This window comes from Tachyglossus aculeatus, chromosome 1 (assembly GCF_015852505.1).
Source record: "Tachyglossus aculeatus isolate mTacAcu1 chromosome 1, mTacAcu1.pri, whole genome shotgun sequence".
Taxonomy (NCBI): Eukaryota; Metazoa; Chordata; class Mammalia; order Monotremata; family Tachyglossidae; genus Tachyglossus; species Tachyglossus aculeatus.
The window spans coordinates 9,875,310-9,897,179 of NC_052066.1; the positions used below are offsets into that span (position 1 = coordinate 9,875,310).

General features: G+C 46.2%; 1 protein-coding gene across 1 annotated transcript in view; it reads left to right on the forward strand.

Moving 5' to 3' along the window:
* USP37 (ubiquitin specific peptidase 37) overlaps nt 1–21,651 on the forward strand; it is a 270,227-nt gene extending 248,576 nt beyond the window's left edge. Inside the window, exons 22-24 of the mRNA XM_038740830.1 lie at nt 5,246–5,315; nt 15,001–15,139; nt 20,147–21,651. Of these exons, the coding sequence (XP_038596758.1) occupies nt 5,246–5,315; nt 15,001–15,139; nt 20,147–20,234 (297 nt within the window). The 3' untranslated portion in view covers nt 20,235–21,651. The remainder of the gene's footprint in view (nt 1–5,245; nt 5,316–15,000; nt 15,140–20,146) is intronic.
* The last annotated feature ends 219 nt before the right edge of the window (nt 21,652–21,870 follow it).

Consider the following 21,870-nt stretch of genomic DNA (forward strand, 5'->3'; position numbering starts at 1 on the left):
CCACACTGCTTCTCAATATGTCTGTGCTGTTCCCCACAGCACCTGTATATATGTTTGTACATATTTATTACTCTATTTATTTTACTTGTACATATCTATTCTATTTATTTTATTTTGTTAATATGTTTGGTTTGGTTCTCTGTCTCCCCCTTCTAGACTGTGAGCCCACTGTTGGGTAGGGACTGTCTCTATATGTTGCCAACTTGTACTTCCCAAGCGCTTAGTACAGTGCTCTGCACACAGTAAGCGCTCAATAAATACGATCGATTGATTGATTATTTGTTGTTCTGCTCTACTGTCCCAACCACTTAGGTCACGTTACTTCCAAATCCTCCAGACCCTCCCCCTGGAGAGGCAGTGTGGCCTAATCGTCATCAGTTATCATCAATCGTATTTATTGAGCGCTTCTGTGTGCAGAGCACTGTAGTAAGCGCTTGGGAAGTCCAAGTTGGCAACATATAGAGACGGTCCCTACCCAACAGTGGGCTCACAGTCTAAAAGGTCTAATGGCTAGAGCAGGGAGGCTCAGCAGAAAGAGCCCGGGCTTTGGAGTCAGTGGTCATGGGTTCAAATCCCGGCTCTGCCACTTGTCAGCTGTGTGACTTTGGGCAAGTCACTTCACTTCTCTGGGCCTCAGTTACCTCATCTGTAAAATGGGGATTAAGGCTGTGAGCCCCATGTGGGACAACTTGATTACTTTGTATCTACCCCGGCGCTTAGAACAGTGCTTTGCACAAAGTAAGCGCTTAATAAATGCCATCATTATTAGAGCCCAGGCCTGACAGTCAGAAGGACTTGGGTTCTAATCCCGGCTCTGCCACTTGTCTGCCGAGAGACCTTGGACAAGTCACTTCACTGGGCCTCGGTTCCCTCATCTAGAAAACGGGGATCAAGCCCCACGTGGGACAGGGACTATGTCCAGCCTGATTTGATTGGATCCACCCCAGCGCATAGTACAGTGCCTGGCATGTAGTAAGCACTTAATAAATGCCAGAATTATTATTATTATTATTGTTACTACACTCATTATTATTATTACGAGGTGGTTTTGCCAGGAAATACCCTCCTCCCCGTATATCCTCCTCCTCCCCTGCCTTCCTCGATTCCTTGGGGTCGTGGAGGGTGGGTGGAGAGCAAAGAGGGATGGGGGTAATGTCTCCCTCCCCTCCCTCCAGGCCCCCAGACTCTCAGGTCGTTGTGAGCAGGGAATAATAATAATAATAATAATAATAATAATAATAATAATAATAATAATAATAATAATAATGCATTCATTAAGCACTTACTATGTGCACAGCACTGTTCTAAGCCCTGGGGAGGCTACAAGGTGATCAGGTTGTCCCCATGGGGGGCTCCCAGTCAATCCCCATTTTCCAGATGAGGTAACTGAGGCCCAGAGAAGTGAAGTGACCGGCCCAAAGGCACCCAGCTGACAAGTGGCAGAGCCGGGATTTGAACCCATGACCACTGACTCCAAAGCCCGGGCTCTTTCCACTGAGCTACAATGCTTCTCTTAAATGCTTAGTCCAGTGCTCTGCACACAGTAAGCGCTCAGTAAATGCAATTGAATGAATGAATATCTGTTCAGTGTTGTGTTATAATTATAATTTTAATAATTACGGTATTTATTCATTCATTCATTCAATCGTATTTATTGAGCGCTTACTGTGGGCAGAGCACTGGACTAAGCGCTTGAGAAGTACAAGTTGGCAACATATTCATTCATTCAGTCGTATTTATTGAGCACTTACTGTGTGCAGAGCACTGTACTAAGCGCTTGGGAAGTACAAGTTGGCAACATATTCATTCATTCAATCATATTTATTGAGCGCTTACTGTGGGCAGAGCACTGTACTAAGCGCTTGGGAAGTACAAGCTGGCAACATATTCATTCATTCAATCATTTATTGAGCGCTTACTGTGTGCAGAGCACTGGACTAAGTGCTTGGGAAGTACAAGTTGGCAACATATTCATTCATTCATTCAATCGTATTTATTGAGCACTTACTGTGTGCAGAGCACTGTACTAAGCACTTGGGAAGTACAAGTTGGCAACATATAGAGACAGTCCCTACCCAACAGTGGGCTCACAGTCTAGAAGCGGGGACGGACAACAAAACCAAACATGTGGACAGGTATCAAGTCACCAGAATAAATAGAAGTAAAGCTCTATGCACATCATTAACAAAATGAATAAAATAGTAAATATGTGCAAGTAAAATAGAGTAAAAAATCTGTACAAACATATATACTGTCTCCCCCTTCTAGACTGTGAGCCCGTTGTTGGGTAGGGACCATCTCTATATGTTGCCGACTTGTACTTCCCAAGCGCTTAGTACAGTGCTCTGCACACAGTAAGCGCTCAATAAATACGAATGAATGAATGAATATACAGGTGCTGCGGGGAGGGGAAGGAGGTAGGGCGGGGGGGAGGGGGAGAGGTAAGAGGGGGCTCAGTCTGGGGCACTTACTCTGTGCCAGGCACTGTACTAAGCGCTGGGGTGGGCACAGGCAATTTTATCGTCCTCTTCCAGGTGCTTCTGCCGGTGCTCTGCACACAGTAAGCGCTCAGTAAATACGATCGAATAAAGAGAAGCGACATGGCTCAGTGGAAAGAGCCCGGGCTTTAGAGTCAGAGGTCATGAGTTCAAATCCCGGCTCCTCCGCTGGTCAGCTGCGTGACTTTGGGCAAGTCACTTCACTTCTCTGGGCCTCAGTTCCCTCATCTGTCAAATGGGGATGAAGACTGTGAGCCCCCCGGGGGACCGCCTGATCACCTTGTACCCTCCCCAGCACTTAGAACAGTGCTTTGCGCATTGTATGTGCTTAACAAATACCATTATTGTTATTATTAAAACGGTGAGCCCCCCGCGGGACAACCTGATCACCTTATATCCTCCCCAGCGCTTGGCACATAGTAAGCGCTTAACAAACGCCATCATCATTATTATTATTATTATTATTATGAATGAGAGGAAGTTGGGATGGGGTTATTATTATTATTATTATTAGGAATGAGAGGAAGACGGGATCAATCAATCAATCGTATTTATTGAGCGCTTACTGTATGCAGAGCACTGGACTAAGCGCTTGGGAAGTCCAAGTTGGCAACATCTAGAGACGGTCCCTACCCAACAGCGGGCTCACAGTCTAGAAGGGGGAGACAGAGAACAAAACCAAACATATTAACAAAATAAAATAAATAGAATAGATACGTACAAGTAAAATAAATGAGTAATAGAGTAATACATAGTAGAGTAATTCATTCAATCGTATTTATTAAGCGCTTACTGCGTGCAGAGCACTGGACTAAGCTCTTGGGAAGTCCAAGTTGGCAACATCTAGAGACGGTCCCTACCCACCAGCGGGCTCACAGTCTAGAAGGGGGAGACAGAGAACAAAACCAAACAGATTAACAAAATAAAATGAATAGAATAGATATGTACAAGTAAAATAGAGTAATACATAGTAGAGTAATTCATTCAATCGTATTTATTAAGCGCTTACTGTGTGCAGAGCACTGGACTAAGCGCTTGGGAAGTCCAAGTTGGCAACCTATAGAGACGGTCCCTACCCACCAGCGGGCTCACAGTCTAGAAGGGGGAGACAGACAACAAAACCAAACATAGTAACAAAATAAAATAAATAGAATAGATATGTACAAGTAAAATAAATAGAGTAATACATAGTAGAGTAATTCATTCAATCGTATTTATTAAGCACTTACTGTGTGCAGAGCACTGGACTAAGCGTTTGGGAAGTCCAAGTTGGCAACATATAGAGACAGTCCCTACCCAACAGCGGGCTCACAGTCTAGAAGGGGGAGACAGAGAACAAAACCAAACATATTAACAAAATAAAATGAATAGAATAGATATGTACAAGTAAAGTAAATAGAGTAATACATAGTAGAGTAATTCATTCAATCGTATTTATTAAGCGCTTACTGTGTGCAGAGCACTGGACTAAGCGCTTGGGAAGTCCAAGTTGGCAACCTATAGAGACGGTCCCTACCCACCAGCGGGCTCACAGTCTAGAAGGGGGAGACAGAGAACAGAACCAAACATATTAACAAAATAAAATAAATAGAATAGATATGTACAAGTAAAGTAAATAGAGTAATAGAGTAATACATAGTAGAGTAATTCATTCAATCGTATTTATGAAGCGCTTACTGTGTGCAGAGCACTGGACTAAGCGCTTGGGAAGTCCAAGTTGGCAACATAGAGAGACGGTCCCTACCCACCAGCGGGCTCACAGTCTGGAAAGGGGAGACAGAGAACAAAACCAAACATATTAACAAAATAAAATGAATAGAATAGATATGTACAAGTAAAGTAAATAGAGTAATACATAGTAGAGTAATTCATTCAATCGTATTTATTAAGCGCTTACTGTGTGCAGAGCACTGGACTAAGCGCTTGGGAAGTCCAAGTTGGCAACATCTAGAGACGGTCCCTACCCACCAGCGGGCTTACAGTCTAGAAGGGGGAGACAGAGAACAGAACCAAACATATTAACAAAATAAAATAAATAGAATAGATATGTACAAGTAAAGTAAATAGAGTAATAGAGTAATACATAGTAGAGTAATTCATTCAATCGTATTTATGAAGCGCTTACTGTGTGCAGAGCACTGGACTAAGCGCTTTGGAAGTCCAAGTTGGCAACATATAGAGACAGTCCCTACCCACCAGCGGGCTCACAGTCTAGAAGGGGGAGACAGAGAACAAAACCAAACATATTAACAAAATAAAATAAATAGAATAGATATGTACAACTAAAATAGAGTAATACATAGTAGAGTAATTCAATCGTATTTATTAAGCGCTTACTGTGTGCAGAGCACTGGACTAAGCACTTTGGAAGTCCAAGTTGGCAGCATATAGAGACGGTCCCGACCCACCAGCGGGCTCACAGTCTAGAAGGGGGAGACAGACAACAAAACCAAACATAGTAATAAAATAAATAGAATATGTACAAGTAAAATAGAGTAATAAATACGTAAAAACATATATACATATATACAGGTGCTGTGGGGAAGGGAAGGAGGTAAGGCAGGCGGGGATGGAGAGAGGGAGGAGGGGGAGTATGGTTATATTGTATTCTTTATTATTATTAGGAATGAGAGGAAGGCGGGATGGGGGAAAGGAAAGGGGAAGGAGCGGGGTGGGGGTTGGAGGGCTGGCGGTGACCTTGACCCCGCGACCCCCGGGCGCTGAACCCCCTTCCTTCCCTTCTCCAGACGGGAAGCCTTCCCCACTCCTATCGGCTCATCAGCGTCGTCAGCCACATCGGCAGCACTTCGTCTTCGGGTAAAGCGGCTCCGGGGGTTGGGGCGCGTGGGAGGGGGACAGGCCGGAGGCGGAGGGTCTGCGGGAGGGGGCCGGGAGGGGTCTGTCCTCCTCCAGAGAAGAATCAATCAATCAATCGTATTTATTGAGCGCTTACTGTGTGCAGAGCACTGTACTAAGCACTTGGGAAGTACAAGTTGGCAACATATAATAATAATAATGGCATTTTATTAAGCGCTTACTATGTGCAAAGCACTGTTCTAAGCGCTGGGGAATACAAGGTCATGAGGTTGTCCCACGTGGGGCTCACAGTCTTCATCCCCATTTTACAGATGAGGGAACTGAGGCACAGAGAAGTGAAGTGACGTGCCCAAAGTCATACAGCTGACAAGTGGCAGAGCCGGGATTTGAACCCGTGACCTCTGACTCCAAAGCCCGGGCTCTTTTCCACTGAGCCACGCTGCTTCTCTTAGAGACAGTCTTAGACAGTCTTGTCTTAGAGACGGTCCCTACCCAACAGTGGGCTCACAGTCTAGAAGGGGGAGACAGAGAACAAAACCAAACATATTAACAAAATAAAATAAAGAGAATAGATATGTACAAGTAAAATAAATAAATAAATAGAGTAATAAATATGTGCAAACATCTATACACATATGCAGGTGCTGTGGGGAAGGGAAGGAGGTAAGACGGTGGGGATGGAGAGGGGGACTAGGAAGGAGGGGGCTCAGTCTGGGAAGGCCTCCTGGAGGAGGTGAGGTGAGAAGAAGGAATAGTAAGGCCCGCAGCAGATTTTTGGCCAAGCCGGGACAAGAACTCGGGTCCTCCGAGTCCCAGGCCCCCGGCCCTCAACCACGATTCATTCATTCAGTCATATTTCAGCTCAATAAATACGATTGAATGAATCGATCAACCGTATCGTCCATATTTATTTTTTACAGTGTTTGTTAACCTGTATATATGTATATATATTTGTACATATTTATCACTCTATTTATTTTACTTGTACATATCTATTCTGTTTATTTTATTTTGTTAATATGTTTGGTTTTGTTCTCTGTCTCCCCCGTCTAAGACTGTGAGCCTATTGTTAGGTAGGGACTGTCTCTATATGTCGCCAACTTGTCCTTCCCAAGCGCTTAGTACAGTGCTCTGCACACAGTAAGCGCTCAATAAATATGATGATGATGATATCTATTCTATTTATTTTATTTTGTTAATATGTTTGGTTTTGTTCTCTGTCTCCCCCGTCTAAGACTGTGAGCCCATTGTTGGGTAGGGACTGGCTCTCTATGTTGCCAACTTGTACTTCCCAAGCGCTTAGTACAGTGCTCTGCACACGGTAAGTGCTCAATAAATACGATTGATTGATTAAGCGCTTAGTATGTGCCTGGCACTATACTAACCACCGGGGTTGCTCAGATTGGGGACATGCTTCCCGTCACACATAGAGCTCCCCATGTCAGTCCCCATTTTCCAGATGCGGGAACTGAGGCCCAGAGAGGTGAAGTGACTGGCCCAAGGTCACCCAGCAGACAAGTGGCAGAGCGGGATTAGAACCCAGGTCCTTCTGACTTAAGCCCGGGCTCCATCCACCGTGCCATGCTGCTTCTCGTGTTATTGAGCGCTTAGTATGTGCACTGTCCTGTCCTAAGTGCCTAGGACAGGACAATAGAACACAGTTGGTAGACACATTCCCTGCCCCTAACAAGCTTCCAGTCCGGAGGGGGAGGTAGATATTAATATAATAATAATCAATCAATCAATCAATCAATTGTATTTATTGAGCGCTTACTATGTGCAGAGCACTGTACTGAGTGCTTGGGAAGTACAAATTGGCAACACAGAGAGACAGTCCCTACCCAACAGTGGGCTCACAGTCTAAAAGGGGGAGAAAGAGAACAAAACCAAACATACCAACAAAATAAAATAAATATTAATAATATTAATAATGGCATTTATTAAGCGCTTACTATGTGCAAAGCACTGTTCTAAGCGCTGGGGAGGTTACAAGGTGAGCAGGTGGTCATTCATTCAAGCTGGAGAGTCAGAGGTTGTGGGTTCTAATCCCGGCTCCGCCACTCGTCAGCTGGGTGACCTTGGGTAAGTCACTGCACTTCTCTGCGTGGCATAGTGGAAAAGAGCCCGGGTTTTGGAGTCAGAGGTCGTGGGTTCTAATCCTGGCTCCGCCACTTGTCAGCTGGGTGACTTTGGGCAAGTCACGTCACTTCTCTAAGCTCCCAGCGCTTAGAACAGTGCTCAGCGCTTTGCACATAGTAAACGCTTAATAAATGCCATTATTATTATTATTATTAGTCTCTGTGCCTCAGTTTCCTCATCTGTAAAATGGGGATGAAGACTGTGAGCCCCCCGTGGGACAACCTGATGGCCTTGTATGTCCCCCAGCGCTTAGAACAGTGCTCGGCACATTGTAAGCACTTAAGAAATACCATCATTATGAAGAGAAGCAGCGTGGCTCAGTGGAAAGAGCCCCGGCTTGGGAGTCAGATGTCATGGGTTCTAATCCCGGCTCCGCCCCTTGTCAGCTGGGTGACTTTGGGCCAGTCACTTCACTTCTCTAAGCTCCCAGCGCTTAGAACAGTGCTCAGCGCTCTGCACATAATAAGCGCTTAATAAATGCCATTATTATCATTATTATTATTCTCTGTGCCTCAGTTTCCTCATCTGTAAAATGGGGATGAAGACTGTGAGCACCACCTGGGGCAACCTGCTCTCCTTGTATGTCCCCCAGCGCTTAAAACAGTGCTCGGCACATTGTAAGCACTTAACAAATACCATCATTATTAAGAGAAGCGGCATGGCTCAGTGGAAACAGCCCCGGCTTGGGAGTCAGATGTCATGGGTTCTAATCCTGGCTCCGCCCCTTGTCAGCTGGGTGACTTTGGGCAAGTCACGTCACTTCTGTAAGCTCCAAGCGCTTAGAACAGTGCTCAGCGCTTTGCACATAGTAAACGCTTAATAAATGCCGTTATTATCATTATTATTATTCTCTGTGCCTCAGTTTCCTCATCTGTAAAATGGGGATGAAGGCTGTGAGCCCCCCGTGGGACAGCCTGATGGCCCTGTATGTCCCCCAGCGCTTAGAACAGTGCTCGGCACATTGTAAGCACTTAACAAATACCATCATTATAAAGAGAAGCAGTGTGGCTCAGTGGAAAGAGCCCCGGCTTGGGAGTCAGAGGTCGTGGGTTCTAATCCCGGCTCCGCCACTTGTCAGCTGGGTGACTTTGGGCCAGTCACATCACTTCTCTAAGCTCCCAGCGCCTAGAACAGTGCTCAGCGCTTTGCACATAGTAAGTGCTCAATAAATGCCATTATTATCATTATTATTATTCTCTGTGCCTCAGTTTCCTCATCTGTAAAATGGGGATGAAGACTGTGAGCCCCCCGTGGGAAAACCTGATCGCCTTGTATGTCCCCCAGTGCTTAGAACAGTGCTCGGCACATTGTAAGCACTTAACAAATACCGTCATTATTAAGAGAAGCGGCGTGGCTCAGTGGAAAGAGCCCCAGCTTGGGAGTCAGATGTCATGGGTTCTAATCCTGGCTCTGCCAACTGTCAGCTGGGTGACTTTGGGCAAGTCACATGACTTCTCTGTGCCTCAGTTCCCTCATCTGGAAAATGGGGATGAAGACTGAGCCCCAAGTGGGACAACCTGATTACCTTGTATCCTCCCCAGCGCTTAGAACAGTGCTCGGCACATAGTAAGCACTTAACAAATACCGTCATTATTATTATTACTTCCTGGGCCTCAGTTCCCTCATCTGGAAAATGGGGATGAAAACTGAGCCCCACGTGGAACAACCTGATTACCTTGTATCCTCCCCAGCACTTAGAACAGTGCTCGGCACATAGTAAGCACTTAACAAATACCCTCATTATTATTATTATTTCCTGGGCCTCAGTTCCCTCATCTGGAAAATGGGGATGAAGACTGTGAGCCCCACCTGGGACAACCTGATAACCTTGTATCTCCCCAGCACTTAGAACAGTGCTTGGCACATAGTGAGCACTTAACAAATACCATCATTATTATTATTATTATTTCCTGGACCTCAGTTCCCTCATCTGGAAAACGGGGATGAAGACTGTGAGCCCCACCTGGGACAACCTGATTACCTTGTATCCTCCCCAGCGCTTAGAACAGTGCTCAGCACATAGTAAGCACTTAACAAATACCATCATTATTATTATTACTTCCTGGGCCTCAGTTCCCTCATCTGGAAAATGGGGATGAAGACTGTGAGCCCCACCTGGGACAACCTGATAACCTCGTATCTCCCCAGCGCTTAGAACAGTGCTTGGCACATAGTGAGCACTTAGCAAATACCATTATTATTATTATTGTTATTTCCTGGGCCTCAGTTCCCTCATCTGGAAAATGGGGATGAAGACTGTGAGCCCCACCTGGGACAACCTGATAACCTTGTATCTCCCCAGCGCTTAGAACAGTGCTTGGCACATAGTAAGCGCTTAACAAGTGCCACCATTATTATTGCAGGTAATGTTCAAAGAGATTGAAATGAGGCACCCAATTGGGCGCTCTGGCTGACTGTAAATTAGTAGGAAACCAAATGAGACAGTTTTTAATATATAAAAAAATCAAAAAATGATATTCGTTAAGCGCATACCATGTGTCAGGCACTGCTCCCCCTTTTAGACTGTGAGCCCACTGTTGGGTATGGGACTGTCTCTATATGTTGCCAATTTGTACTTCCCAAGCGCTTAGTACAGTGCTGTGCACATAGTAAGCGCTCAATAAATACGATTGATGATGTACTAAGCAGTAAGCCCCAGATGATCAGTTTGGACATCATCCCTGGCCTACGTTCATTCATTCATTCGATCTTATTTATTGCATGGCTCAGTGGGAAAAAGCCCGGGCTTCGGAGTCAGAGGTCATGGGTTCGAATCTCAGCTCAGCCAGTTGTCAGCTGTGTGACTTTGGGCAAGTCGCTTAGCTTCTCTGGGCCTCAGTGACCTCATCTGTAAAATGGGGGTTAAGACTGTGAGCCCCCCGTGGGACAACCTCATCACCTTGTAACCTCCCCAGCGCTTAGAACAGTGCTGTGCACATAGTAAGCGCTTAATAAATGCCATTATTATTATTATTATTATTATTATTATTAAAATGGGGGTGAAGACTGAGCCTCCATGGGACAACCTGGTCACCTTGTATAATGCCATCATTAAATGCAATATTAATGCCGCCATTATTATTATTATTATTATTATCATTATTATTGAGCGCTTACTGTGTGCAGAGCATGGCACTAAGCACTGGGAAGAATTTAACAGTCAACAGGCACAGTCCCTGTCCACAGCGAGCTTACAGTCGAAGCAGCGTGGCTTAGTGGGAAGAGCCCGGGCTTAGGAGTCAGAGGTCGTGGGTTCCAATCCCGGCTCCGCCGCTTGTCTGCTCTGTGACCTTGGGCAAGTCACTTCACTTCTCTGGGCCTCAGTTCCCTCATCTGGAAAATGGGGATGAAGACTGTGAGCCCCACCTGGGACAACCTGATCACCATGTGTATATATATATACATATATATATAATATTACATTATATATAATTATAAATTATATATACTATGATATAATATAATATATTATATTATATATTATATATATTATTTTACGTATTTGTTACTCTATTTTACTTGTACATATGTATTCTACTTATTTTATTTTATTAATATGTATTGTTCTCTGTCTCCCCCTTCTAGCCTGTGAGCCCACTGTTGGGTAGGGACTGTCTCTAGATGTTGCCAACTTGGACTTCCCAAGCGCTTAGTCCGGTGCTCTGCACACAGTAAGCGCCCAATAAATACGATTGAATGAATGAATGAATATATGTTTGTACGTATTTGTAACTCTATTTTACTTCTACATATTTATTCTACTTATTTTATTTTGTTAATATGTTTGGTTTTGTTCTCTGTCTCCCCCTTTTAGATTGTGAGCCCACTGTTGGGTAGGGACTGTCTCTATATGTTGCCAACTTGGACTTCCCAAGCGCTTAGTACAGTGCTCTGCACACAGTAAGCGCTCAATAAATACGATTGAATGAATGAATGAATGAATATATATATATGTATATATGTTTGTACGTATTTGTTACTCTATTTTACTTGTACATATTTATTCTACTTATTTTATTTTGTTAATATCTTTTGTTCTCTGTCTCCCCCTTCTAGACTGTGAGCCCACTGTTGGGTAGGGACCGTCTTTGTATGTTGCCAACTTGGACTTCCCAAGTGCTTAGTCCAGTGCTCTGCACACAGTAAGCGCTCAATAAATACGATTGAATGAATGAATGAATATATGTTTGTACGTATTTGTAACTCTATTTTACTTGTACATATTTATTCTACATATTTTATTTTGTTAATATGTTTTGTTTTGTTCTCTGTCTGCCCCTTTTCGACTGTGAGCCCGCTGTTGGGTAGGGACCGTGTCTGTATGTTGCCAACTTGTACTTCCCAAGTGCTTAATACAGTGCTCTGCACACAGTAAGCGCTCAGTAAATACGATTGAATGAATGAATGAACCTTGTATCCCCCCCAGCGCTTAGAACAGTGCTTGGCACGTAGTAAGTGCTTAACAAATACCAACATTATTTATTAGTATTAGAGGGGGAGACAGAGTCTTGCAGTCTCCAGCGCTTAGAACAGTGCTTGGCACATAGTAAGTGCTTAACAAATACCAACACTATTTATTATTATTGGAGGGGGAGACAGAGTCTTGCAGTCTCCAGCGCTTAGAACAGTGCTTTGCACATAGTAAGCGCTTAATAAACGCCATCATTATAGAGAAGCAGCGTGGCTCAGTGGAAAGAGCACAGGCTTGGGAGCCAGAGGTCATGGGTTCAAATCCCGCCTCTGCCAATTGTCAGCTGTGTGGCTTTGGGCAAGTCACTTAACTTCTCTGTGCCTCAGTTCCCTCATCTGTAAAATGGGGATTAAGACTGTGAGCCCCACGTGGGACCACCTGATCACCTTGTATCCCCCCACTGCTTAGAACAGTGCTTCGCACATAGTAAGCGCTTAATAAATGCCATTATTATAGAGAAGCAGCGTGGCTCAGTGGAAAGAGCCCGGTCTTGGGAGCCAGAGGTCATGGGTTCAAATCCCACCTCTGCCAATTGTCAGCTGTGTGGCTTTGGGCAAGTCACTTCACTTCTCTGGGCCTCAGTTCCCTCATCTGTAAAATGGAGATTAAGACTGTGAGCCCCACGTGGGACAACCGGATCACCTTGTATCCCCCCACTGCTTAGAACAGTGCTTCGCACATAGTAAGCGCTTAACAAATGCCATCATTATTATTATTGTAAGCGTCCTAGCGCTTAGAACAGTGCTTTGCACTTAGTAAGCACTTAACAAATGCCATCATTATTATTATTGTAAGCGTCCTAGCGCTTAGAACAGTGCTTTGCACATAGTAAGCGCTTAAATGCCATCATTATTATTATTGTAAGCATCCTAGCGCTTAGTACAGTGCTTTGCACATAGTAAGCTCTTAACAAATGCCATCATTATTATTATTGTAAGCGTCCTAGCGCTTAGAGCAGTGCTTTGCACATAGTAAGCGCTTAACTAATGCCATCATTATTATTATTGCAAGCGTCCTAGCGCTTAGAACAGTGCTTCGCACATAGTAAGCGCTTAACAAATGCCATCGTTATTATTATTGTAAGCGTCCTAGCGCTTAGAACAGTGCTTTCTAAGCACTGTATATATGTATATAATAATAAGAATAATAATAATGGCATTTGTTAAGCGCTTACTCTGTGCGAAGCACTGTTCTAAGCACTGGGAAAGATACAAGGTTATCAGATTGTCCCATGTGGGGCTCACAGTCTTCATCCCCATTTTACAGATGAGGGAACTGAGGCACAGAGAAGTGAAGTGACTTGCCCAAAGTCACACAGCTGACAATTGGCAGAGCCGGGATTTGAACCCATCACATTTGACTCCCAAGCCCGTGCTCTTTCCATTGAGCCACGTTGCTTCTCTGTATATATGTTTGTATATAAGCGCTTAGTACAGTGCTCTGCACATAGTAAGCGCTCAATAAATACGATTGATGATGTTTGTACATATTTATTACTCCATTTATTTTACTTGTACGTATCTATTCTATTTATTTTATTTTGTTAGTATGTTTGGTTTTGTTCTCTGTCTCCCCCTTTTAGCACCTGTGTATAGGGATATATGTTGGTACGCATTTATTGCTCTATTTATTTATTTATTTTATTTGTACATATTTATTCTATTATTTTATTTTGTTAATATGCTTTGTTTTGTTGTCTGTCTCCCCCACCTAGACTGTGAGCCCGCTGTTGGGTAGGGACCGTCTCTAGATGTTGCCAACTTGGACTTCCCAAGCGCTTAGTCCAGTGCTCTGCGCACAGTAAGCGCTCAATAAATACGATTGATTGATTGATTGCTTTGCACATAGTAAGCGCTTCATAAATGCCATTATTATTAAGTGCTGAGTCCAGGGCTCTGCACACAGTAAGCGCTCAGTAAATGATGATGATGATGGTATTTGCTAAGCGCTTACTATGTGCAAAGCACTGTTCTAAGCGCTGGGGAGGTTACAAGGTGATCAGGTTGTCCCACAAGGGGCTCCCAGTCTTCATCCCCATTTTCCAGATGAGGAAACTGAGGCCCAGAGAAGTGAAGTGACTTGCCCCAAGTCACCCAGCTGACAGTCGGCGGAGCAGGGATTTGAACCCATGACCTCTGACTCCAAAGCCCGGGCTCTTTCCAATGAGCCATGCTGCTTGTCTGTCTCCCCGTTCTAGACCCTACTGAGAGCTCACCTCCTCCAGGAGGCCTTCCCAGACTGAGCCCCCTCCTTCCTCTCCCCCTCGCCCCCCTCTCCATCCCCCCCACCTTACCTCCTTCCCTTCCCCACAGCACCTGTATATCTGTATATGTGTTTGTACATATTTATTACTCTATTTATTTTACCTGTACAGATCTATTCTATTTATTTTATTTTGTGAGTATGTTTGGTTTTGTTCTCTGTCTCCCCCTTTTAGACTGTGAACCCGCTGTTGGGTAGGGACCGTCTCTACATGTTGCCAACTTGTGCGTCCCAAGTGCTTTGTCCAGTGCTCTGCACACAGTAAGCGCTCAATCAATACGATTGATTGATTGATTGTTGGGTAGGGACCGTCTCTATACGTTGCCAACTTGTACGTTCCAAGCGCTCAGTCCAGTGCTCTGCGCACAGTAAGCGCTCGATAAATACGATTGATTGATTGATGGTTGGGTAGGGACCGTCTCTATACGTTGCCAACTTGCACTTCCCAAGCGCTCAGTCCAGTGCTCTGCGCACAGTAAGCGCTCGATAAATACGATTGATTGATTGATGGTTGGGTAGGGACCGTCTCTATACGTCGCCAACTTGGACTTCCCAAGCGCTCAGTCCAGTGCTCTGCGCACAGTAAGCGCTCGATAAATACGATTGATTGATTGATGGTTGGGTAGGGACCGTCTCTATACGTCGCCAACTTGGACTTCCCAAGCGCCTTGTCCAGACACAGTAAGCGCTCAGTAAATACGATTGATTGATTGATCGACAAGAGTACGATTGAACGCAGGAAGTGGCGGAGGCGGGATTAGAACCCAGGACCCTCTGACCCCCGCCGCCGCGGTGACTCCCATCTCGTTGCAGGCCATTACATCAGCGACGTGTACGACATCAAGAAGCAGGCCTGGTTCACCTACAACGACCTGGAGGTGTCCAAGATCCCCGAGGCCTCGGTGCAGACCGTCCGCGACCGCAGCGGCTACATCTTCTTCTACATGCACAAGTAAGATAATAATAATAATAATGGCATTTATTAAGCGCTTACTATGTGCAAAGCACTGTTCTAAGCGCTGGGGAGTTTACAAGGTGATCAGGTTGTCCCACGTGGGGCTCGCAGTCTTAATCCCCATTTTACAGGTGAGGTAACTGAGGCCCAGAGAAGTTGTGACTTGCCAAAGTCACACAGCTGACAAGTGGCAGAGCCGGGATTTGAACCGATGACCTCTGACTCCAAAGGCCATGTTCTTGCCACTGAGCCATGCATAATAAGATATTTATTTTATTTCTACCTATCTATTCTATTTATTTTATTTTGTTAGTACATTTGGTTTTGTCCTCCGTCTCCCCCTTTTAGACTGGGAGCCCACTGTTGGGTAGGGACCGTCTCTAGATGTTGCCAATTTGTACTTCCCAAGCGCTTAGTCCAGTGCTCTGCACAAAGTAAGCGCTCAATAAACACGATTGATGATGATGATGATGAAGTAAGTACTTATACATATATACATATATATAGGTATACATATATACATATATATGTATACCTATATACATATATATATGTATACCTATATACATATATACAGCACCTGTATATATGTATATATGGTTGTACATATTTATTACTCTATTTATTTATTTATTTATTTATTTTGCTTGTACATTTCTATTCTATTTATTTTATTTTGTTAGTATGTTTGGTTCTGTTCTCTGTCTCCCCCTTTTAGACTGTGAGCCCACTGTTGGGTAGGGACTGTCTCTATGTGTTGCCAATTTGTACTTCCCAAGCGCTTAGTACAGTGCTCTGCACATAGTAAGCGCTCAATAAATATGATTGATTGATTGATTGATTGATACTTCCCAAGCGCTTAGTCCAGTGCTCTGCACACAGTAAGCGCTCAATAAATACGATTGATTGATTGAAGTAAGGACACGTCTATGTTGCCAACTTGGACTTCGCAAGCGCTTAGTCCGGTGCTCTGCACACTGTAAGCGCTCAATAAATACGATTGATTGATTGAGCGGAGAAGCAGCGTGGGCCAGTGGTTAGAGCCCGGGCTTGGGAGTCAGAGGGCCTGGGTTCTAATCCCGCCTCTGCCACCTGTCTGCTGGGTGACCTTGGGCAAGTCACGTCACTTCTTTTAGACTGTGAGCCCAATGTCGGGTAGGGACCGTCTCTATATGTTGCCAGCTTGGACTTCCCAAGCGCTTAGTACAGTGCTCTGCACACAGTAAGCGCTCAATAAATACGATTGATTGATTGATTGATTCTCTGGGCCTCAGTCCCCTTATCTGAAGCCTGTGAGCCCCCCCGTGGGACAACCTGATCACCTTGTTACCTCCCCAGCGCTTAGAACAGTGCTTTGCACATAGTAAGCGCTTAATAAATGCCATTATTATTATTATTATAAATGCCATTATTATTATTATTATTATTACCCAGCACTTAGAACAGTACTTTGCACATAGTAAGCACTTAATAAATGCCATTATCATTATTATTATAAATGCCATCATTATTATTATTATTATTACCCCAGCACTTAGAACAGTGCTTGGCACATAGTAAGCACTTAAATACCATCATCATCATCATCATAATGGCATTTATTAAGCGCTTACTATGTGCCAAGCACTGTTCTAAGCGCTGGGGAGGTTACAAGGTGAACAGGTTGTCCCACGGGGGAGCTCACAGTCTTAATCCCCACTTTCCAGAAGAGGTAACTGAGGCCCCAAGAAGTTAAGTGACTTGCCCAAGGTCACACAGCAGACATGTGGGGGAGTCAGGATTTGAACCCATGACCTATGACTCCAAAGCCCGGGCTCTTTCCACTGAGCCACGCTGCTTGTATCTACCCCAACACTTAGAACAGTGCTCAGCACATAGGAAGCGCCTAACAAATCCCGTCATCATTATTATTATTATTGAGAAGCAGCGTTGCTCAGCGGAAAGAGCCCGGGCTTGGGAGTCAGAGGTCATGGGTTCAAATCCCGACTCTGCCGCTTATCAGCTGGGTGACTTTGGACAAGTCACTTCACCTCTCTGGGCCTCAGTTACCTCATCTGGAAAATGGGGATGAAGACTGTGAGCCCCCCGTGGGACAACCTGATCACCTTGTTACCTCCCCAGCACTTAGAACAGTGCTTTGCACATAGTAAGCACTTAACAAATACCATTATTATAAATGCCATTATTATTATTATTATTACCCCAGCACTTAGAACAGTGCTTAGCACATAGGAAGCGCCTAACAAATCCCGGCATCAGTATTATTATTGAGAAGCAGCGTGGCTTAGCGGAAAGAGCCCGGGCTTGGGAGACAGAGGACATGGGTTCAAATCCCGGCTCCGCCAATTGTCAGCTGTGTGACTTGGGCAAGTCACTTCACTTCTCTGGGCCTCAGTTCCCTCATCTGGAAAATGGGGGGGAAGACTGTGAGCCCCCGTGGGATAACCTGATCACCTTGTTACCTCCCCAGCGCTTAGAACAGTGCTTTGCACATAGTAAGCACTTAATAAATGTCATTATTATTGTTATTATTATTATTATAAATATTATTATTATTATAAATGTCATTATTGTTATTATTATAAATGTCATTATCATTATTACCCAGCACTTAGAACAGTGCTTAGCACATAGGAAGCGTCTAACAAATCCCGTCATCGTTATTACTATTGAGAAGCAGCGTGGCTCAGCGGAAAGAGCCCGGGCTTGGGGGTCAGAGGTCGTGGGTTCTAATCCCAACTCTGCCGCTTATCAGCTGTGTGACTTTGGACAAGTCACTTCACTTCTCTGGGCCTCAGTTACCTCATCTGGAGAATGGGGGTGAAGACTGGGAGCTCCACGTGGGAAAGCCTGATAGCCTTGTATCTACCCCGGTGCTTAGAACAGTGCTTGGCACGTAGTAAGCGCTTAACAAATGCCATTATTATTATTATTATTATTATTATTATTATTATTATTATTAAGAACAGCCGCCCTGCCTGGAGCTTTCTTTCCGAACCTGCTACTCCACGGCGTTCATCAATCAAGGGCATTTATTGGGCGCTTCCTGTGGGCAGAGCACTGTCAGACTTTTAGACTGTGAGCCCAGTGTTGGGTAGGGACCGTCTGTATATGTTGCCAACTTGCGCTTCCCAAGCGCTTAGTACAGTGCCCTGCACACAGTAAGCGCCCAATAAATACGATTGATTGTCAGAGAAGCAACGTGATTTAGCGCGGAAAGAGCCCGGGCTTGAGAGTCAGAGGACGTGGGTTCTAATCCCAGCTCCGCCTCCTGTCTGCTACGTGACCCTGGGCAAGTCACTTCACTTCTCTGGGCCTCAGTGTCCTCATCTGTAAAATGGGGATGAAGACTGTGAGCCCCACGTGGGACAACCTGATTTCCTGTGCTTAGAACAGAGTAAGCGCTTAACAACTACCATCATTATTATTATTATTACTAATTATGATAATAATTGTGGTATTTAAGCACTTACTCTATGCCAAGCATTATTATTATTATTATTACTAATTATGATAATAACTGTGGTATTTAAGCACTTACTCTGTGCCAGGCACTGTACTAAGCACTGAGGTCGGTACAAGCTAATCAGATTGGACACCGTCTCTGTCCCACATGGGGCTCACAGTTTTAATCCCCATATTACCAGTGAGGGAACTGAAGCACCGAGAAATGAATATATAAATATTTACATATCATCAATCATCATCAATCGTATTTATTGAGCGCTTACTGTGTGCAGAGCACTGTACTAAGCGCTTGGGAAGTACAAGTTGGCAACATATACATGTATATGTCTATATCTACATATTTTATGCATGCATATACCAACTCCATTAGATTGGGCTCTCCCAAGCGCTTAGTACAGTGCCTTGTACGTACCATGCGCTTCAGTGAATTGAGAGAAGCAGCGTGGCTCAGTGGGAATCAATCAATCAATCAATCAATCGTATTTATTGAGCGCTTACTATGTGCAGAGCACTGTACTAAGCGCTTGGGAAGTACAAATTGAAGAGCCCGGGCTTGGGAGGCAGAGGTCATGGGTTCAAGTTCCGGCTCCACCGATTGTCAGCTGTGTGACTCTGGGCAAGTCACTTCACTTCTCTGGGCCTCAGTGACCTCATCTGTAAAATGGATGACTGTGAGCCCACTGTTGGGTAGGGACTGTCTCTATATGTTGCCAATTGGTACTTCCCAAGCACTTAGTACAGTGCTCTGCACATAGTAAGCGCTCAATAAATACGATTGATGATGATGATGATGATGGGGGTAATAATAATAATAATGACAGCATTTGTTAAGCGCTTACTATGTGCAGAGCACTGTTCTAAGCGCTGGGGGGGATACAAGGTGATCAAGTTGTCCTACGTAGGGCTCACAGTCTTAATCCCCATTTTTAATACTGCAAGCCCCCCGTGGGACAACCTGATTACCTTGTAACCTCCCCAGCGCTTGGACCAGTGCTTAGCACATTCATTGTGCTCTGCACACAGTAAGCGCCCAATAAATACAATTGAATCCATTCAGTCGTTTTTATTGAGCGCTTACTGTATGCAGAGCACTGTACTAAGCACTTGGAAAGTACAATTCGGCAGCATATTGGGCGCTTAACAGCTACCATCATTAATATTATTATTATTATTATTATGAGAAGCAGCGTGGCTCAGTGGAAAGATCCTGGGCTTGGGAGTCAGAGGTCATGGGTTCAAATCCCGGCTCCGCCAACTGTCAGCTGGGTGACTTTGGGCAAGTCACTTCACTTCTCTGGTCCTCAGTTCCCTCATCTGTAAAATGAGGATTAAGCTTGTGAGCCCCCCATGGGACAACCTGATCACCTTGTCTCCTCCCCAGCGCTTAGAACAGCGCTTGGCACATAGTAAGCGCTTAACAAATACCAAAATTATTATTATTTTGACCTTCTGACTTCCTCTCCCGGGCTGTAGCCACTAGGCCCCGCTCCCGCTGGATCCCGCCCGCTCCGCTACCCTCTTCTCTCCCTCCCACAGGGAAATCTTGGACGAGCTGCTGGAAACGGAGAAGAACTCCCAGTCGCTCAGCTTGGAAGCGGGCCGGGCTGCCCGGCTGACCCCGTGAGGGTCGAGCGCGGGACGCGGAGGTGGATCCCCCTGAGGAGAAAAACCCTGGAGACCCGTGCTCCACCCGGCAGCGCCTAACGCCCCGGAGCCGGGCCCGGAGGGGAGACCGACCGACCCAAGGACGGGCGGCCGGAATTCCGGGGAACTTCCCCGCGGCCGCCTTTTCCCCCGGCGGGAGGACGGAGGAGTCGAACTTCTGCCGGTTCCGGGAACCCACGGTAGCTCCTTTTTTTTCCTGTTTGTTTTGTTGGTTTTTCGGTTGCTGGGGGGGTGGGGGGTCGTCTCCGTCGGAACAGAGCCTTAAAGACGGTCAAGACGGGAAGAGCCACCGCGAAAAGTGGAAATGCGAGGCTTTTCGGCCGGATCGGTCCTTCACCCCCCCCGTCTCGGGCGAACGGCCGAGGGCGAAGTCCGCCGGCCCTCTCCTCGTCCGACCCGTCTGCCCCTCGAGGCGAGGAATTCCCTCCTCGTGGCGGGAAGCGAATAAAGGTGCTGGGAAAACATCTCCCGGCGTTCCGGCCGCCTCCTTGGGACTTCCAGCCGTGGCGGGGGCTGCCTCACCCTCCCGCGGCCCTGCGCGTTTTTAGATGTTTCATCCTCTCCTGGGACGTACTCGCTTTCGGTCTCATCCCGAAGGGAAGCGGGAGGAGGAGGCGGCCCCCATCCCGCTCCACTCTTCCCTCCGCCGTCCCCCGCGTGGGACCGGGTGGTTCCGGTTCTTCCCGAGGCCCAAGGGAGGTCGTCCGGCCCGACGGCGAGTCCGGGGATCGGTCGGGAATGTGACCTCTCGCGGAACGAGCGTGTCCTTCGGAATCCCGGGCTCGAGGCGGGAGCGGACGGCGGAAAGTCGGGTGCCGACCTGCCGTGGTTAGCGAGTCAGTCGAGCCGCAGCTGCCCACCGGGAAGGGCGACTTCCTCGGAGCTGGAGATCTCTCAGTCCGCCGAAAGTCTTCCCTCTCGGGCCTCGGCGCCAAGAACGGGCAACTGATCCCAAACGGTCAACCGGGGGAAAAAAAAATCCAAAGGCAGACAGGCCGATTCCCATCCCCCACGCCTCCCGCCATCGATAGCCTGAGGAGAATCTTTCCCGACGCAGAGCGGAAAGGCCCGCCTGGATCCTGGGCACGTCGGCGCCTGCCAAGGCGTCCTCGGCCCGGGCACCCAGACGGGACGGGAGAGGGGAGAGGCCCGACGGCTCTGAAGTTTCCAGCGGAAGACCGGACTTCCAGAGGCGTCCCGTCCGCAGGGAGAGGGGAAAAGCCTCCCGGCAGGGGGCTAGAAGAAACGTCCGCCACCTGTGCCCGGTTCCGGAGCGGGATTCCCTACCTCCCTTCCCGGGATTCCGACGAGGGGGCCGGGACCGTACGCTCTGTGACCCCTATTCCCTTCCGCCTCCCAACTCCCTCCCAACAGAAGAGCCCAACTCACCCCACAACCCAGTCGGGCTCGGTGTCGGACATTCGCTCTTTTTTTTCCCTCCGTGTGTTTTTTTCTTCCTTTTCCTAGCCTCACCCCCCAACGCAGTCGGGCTTGGTGTCATGCATTTGCTCTTTATTTTTCCCCCTTTTGTTTTTTTCTTCCTTTTCCTAGCCTCACCCCCCAACCCAATCAGGCTTGGTGTCGGACATTCGCGC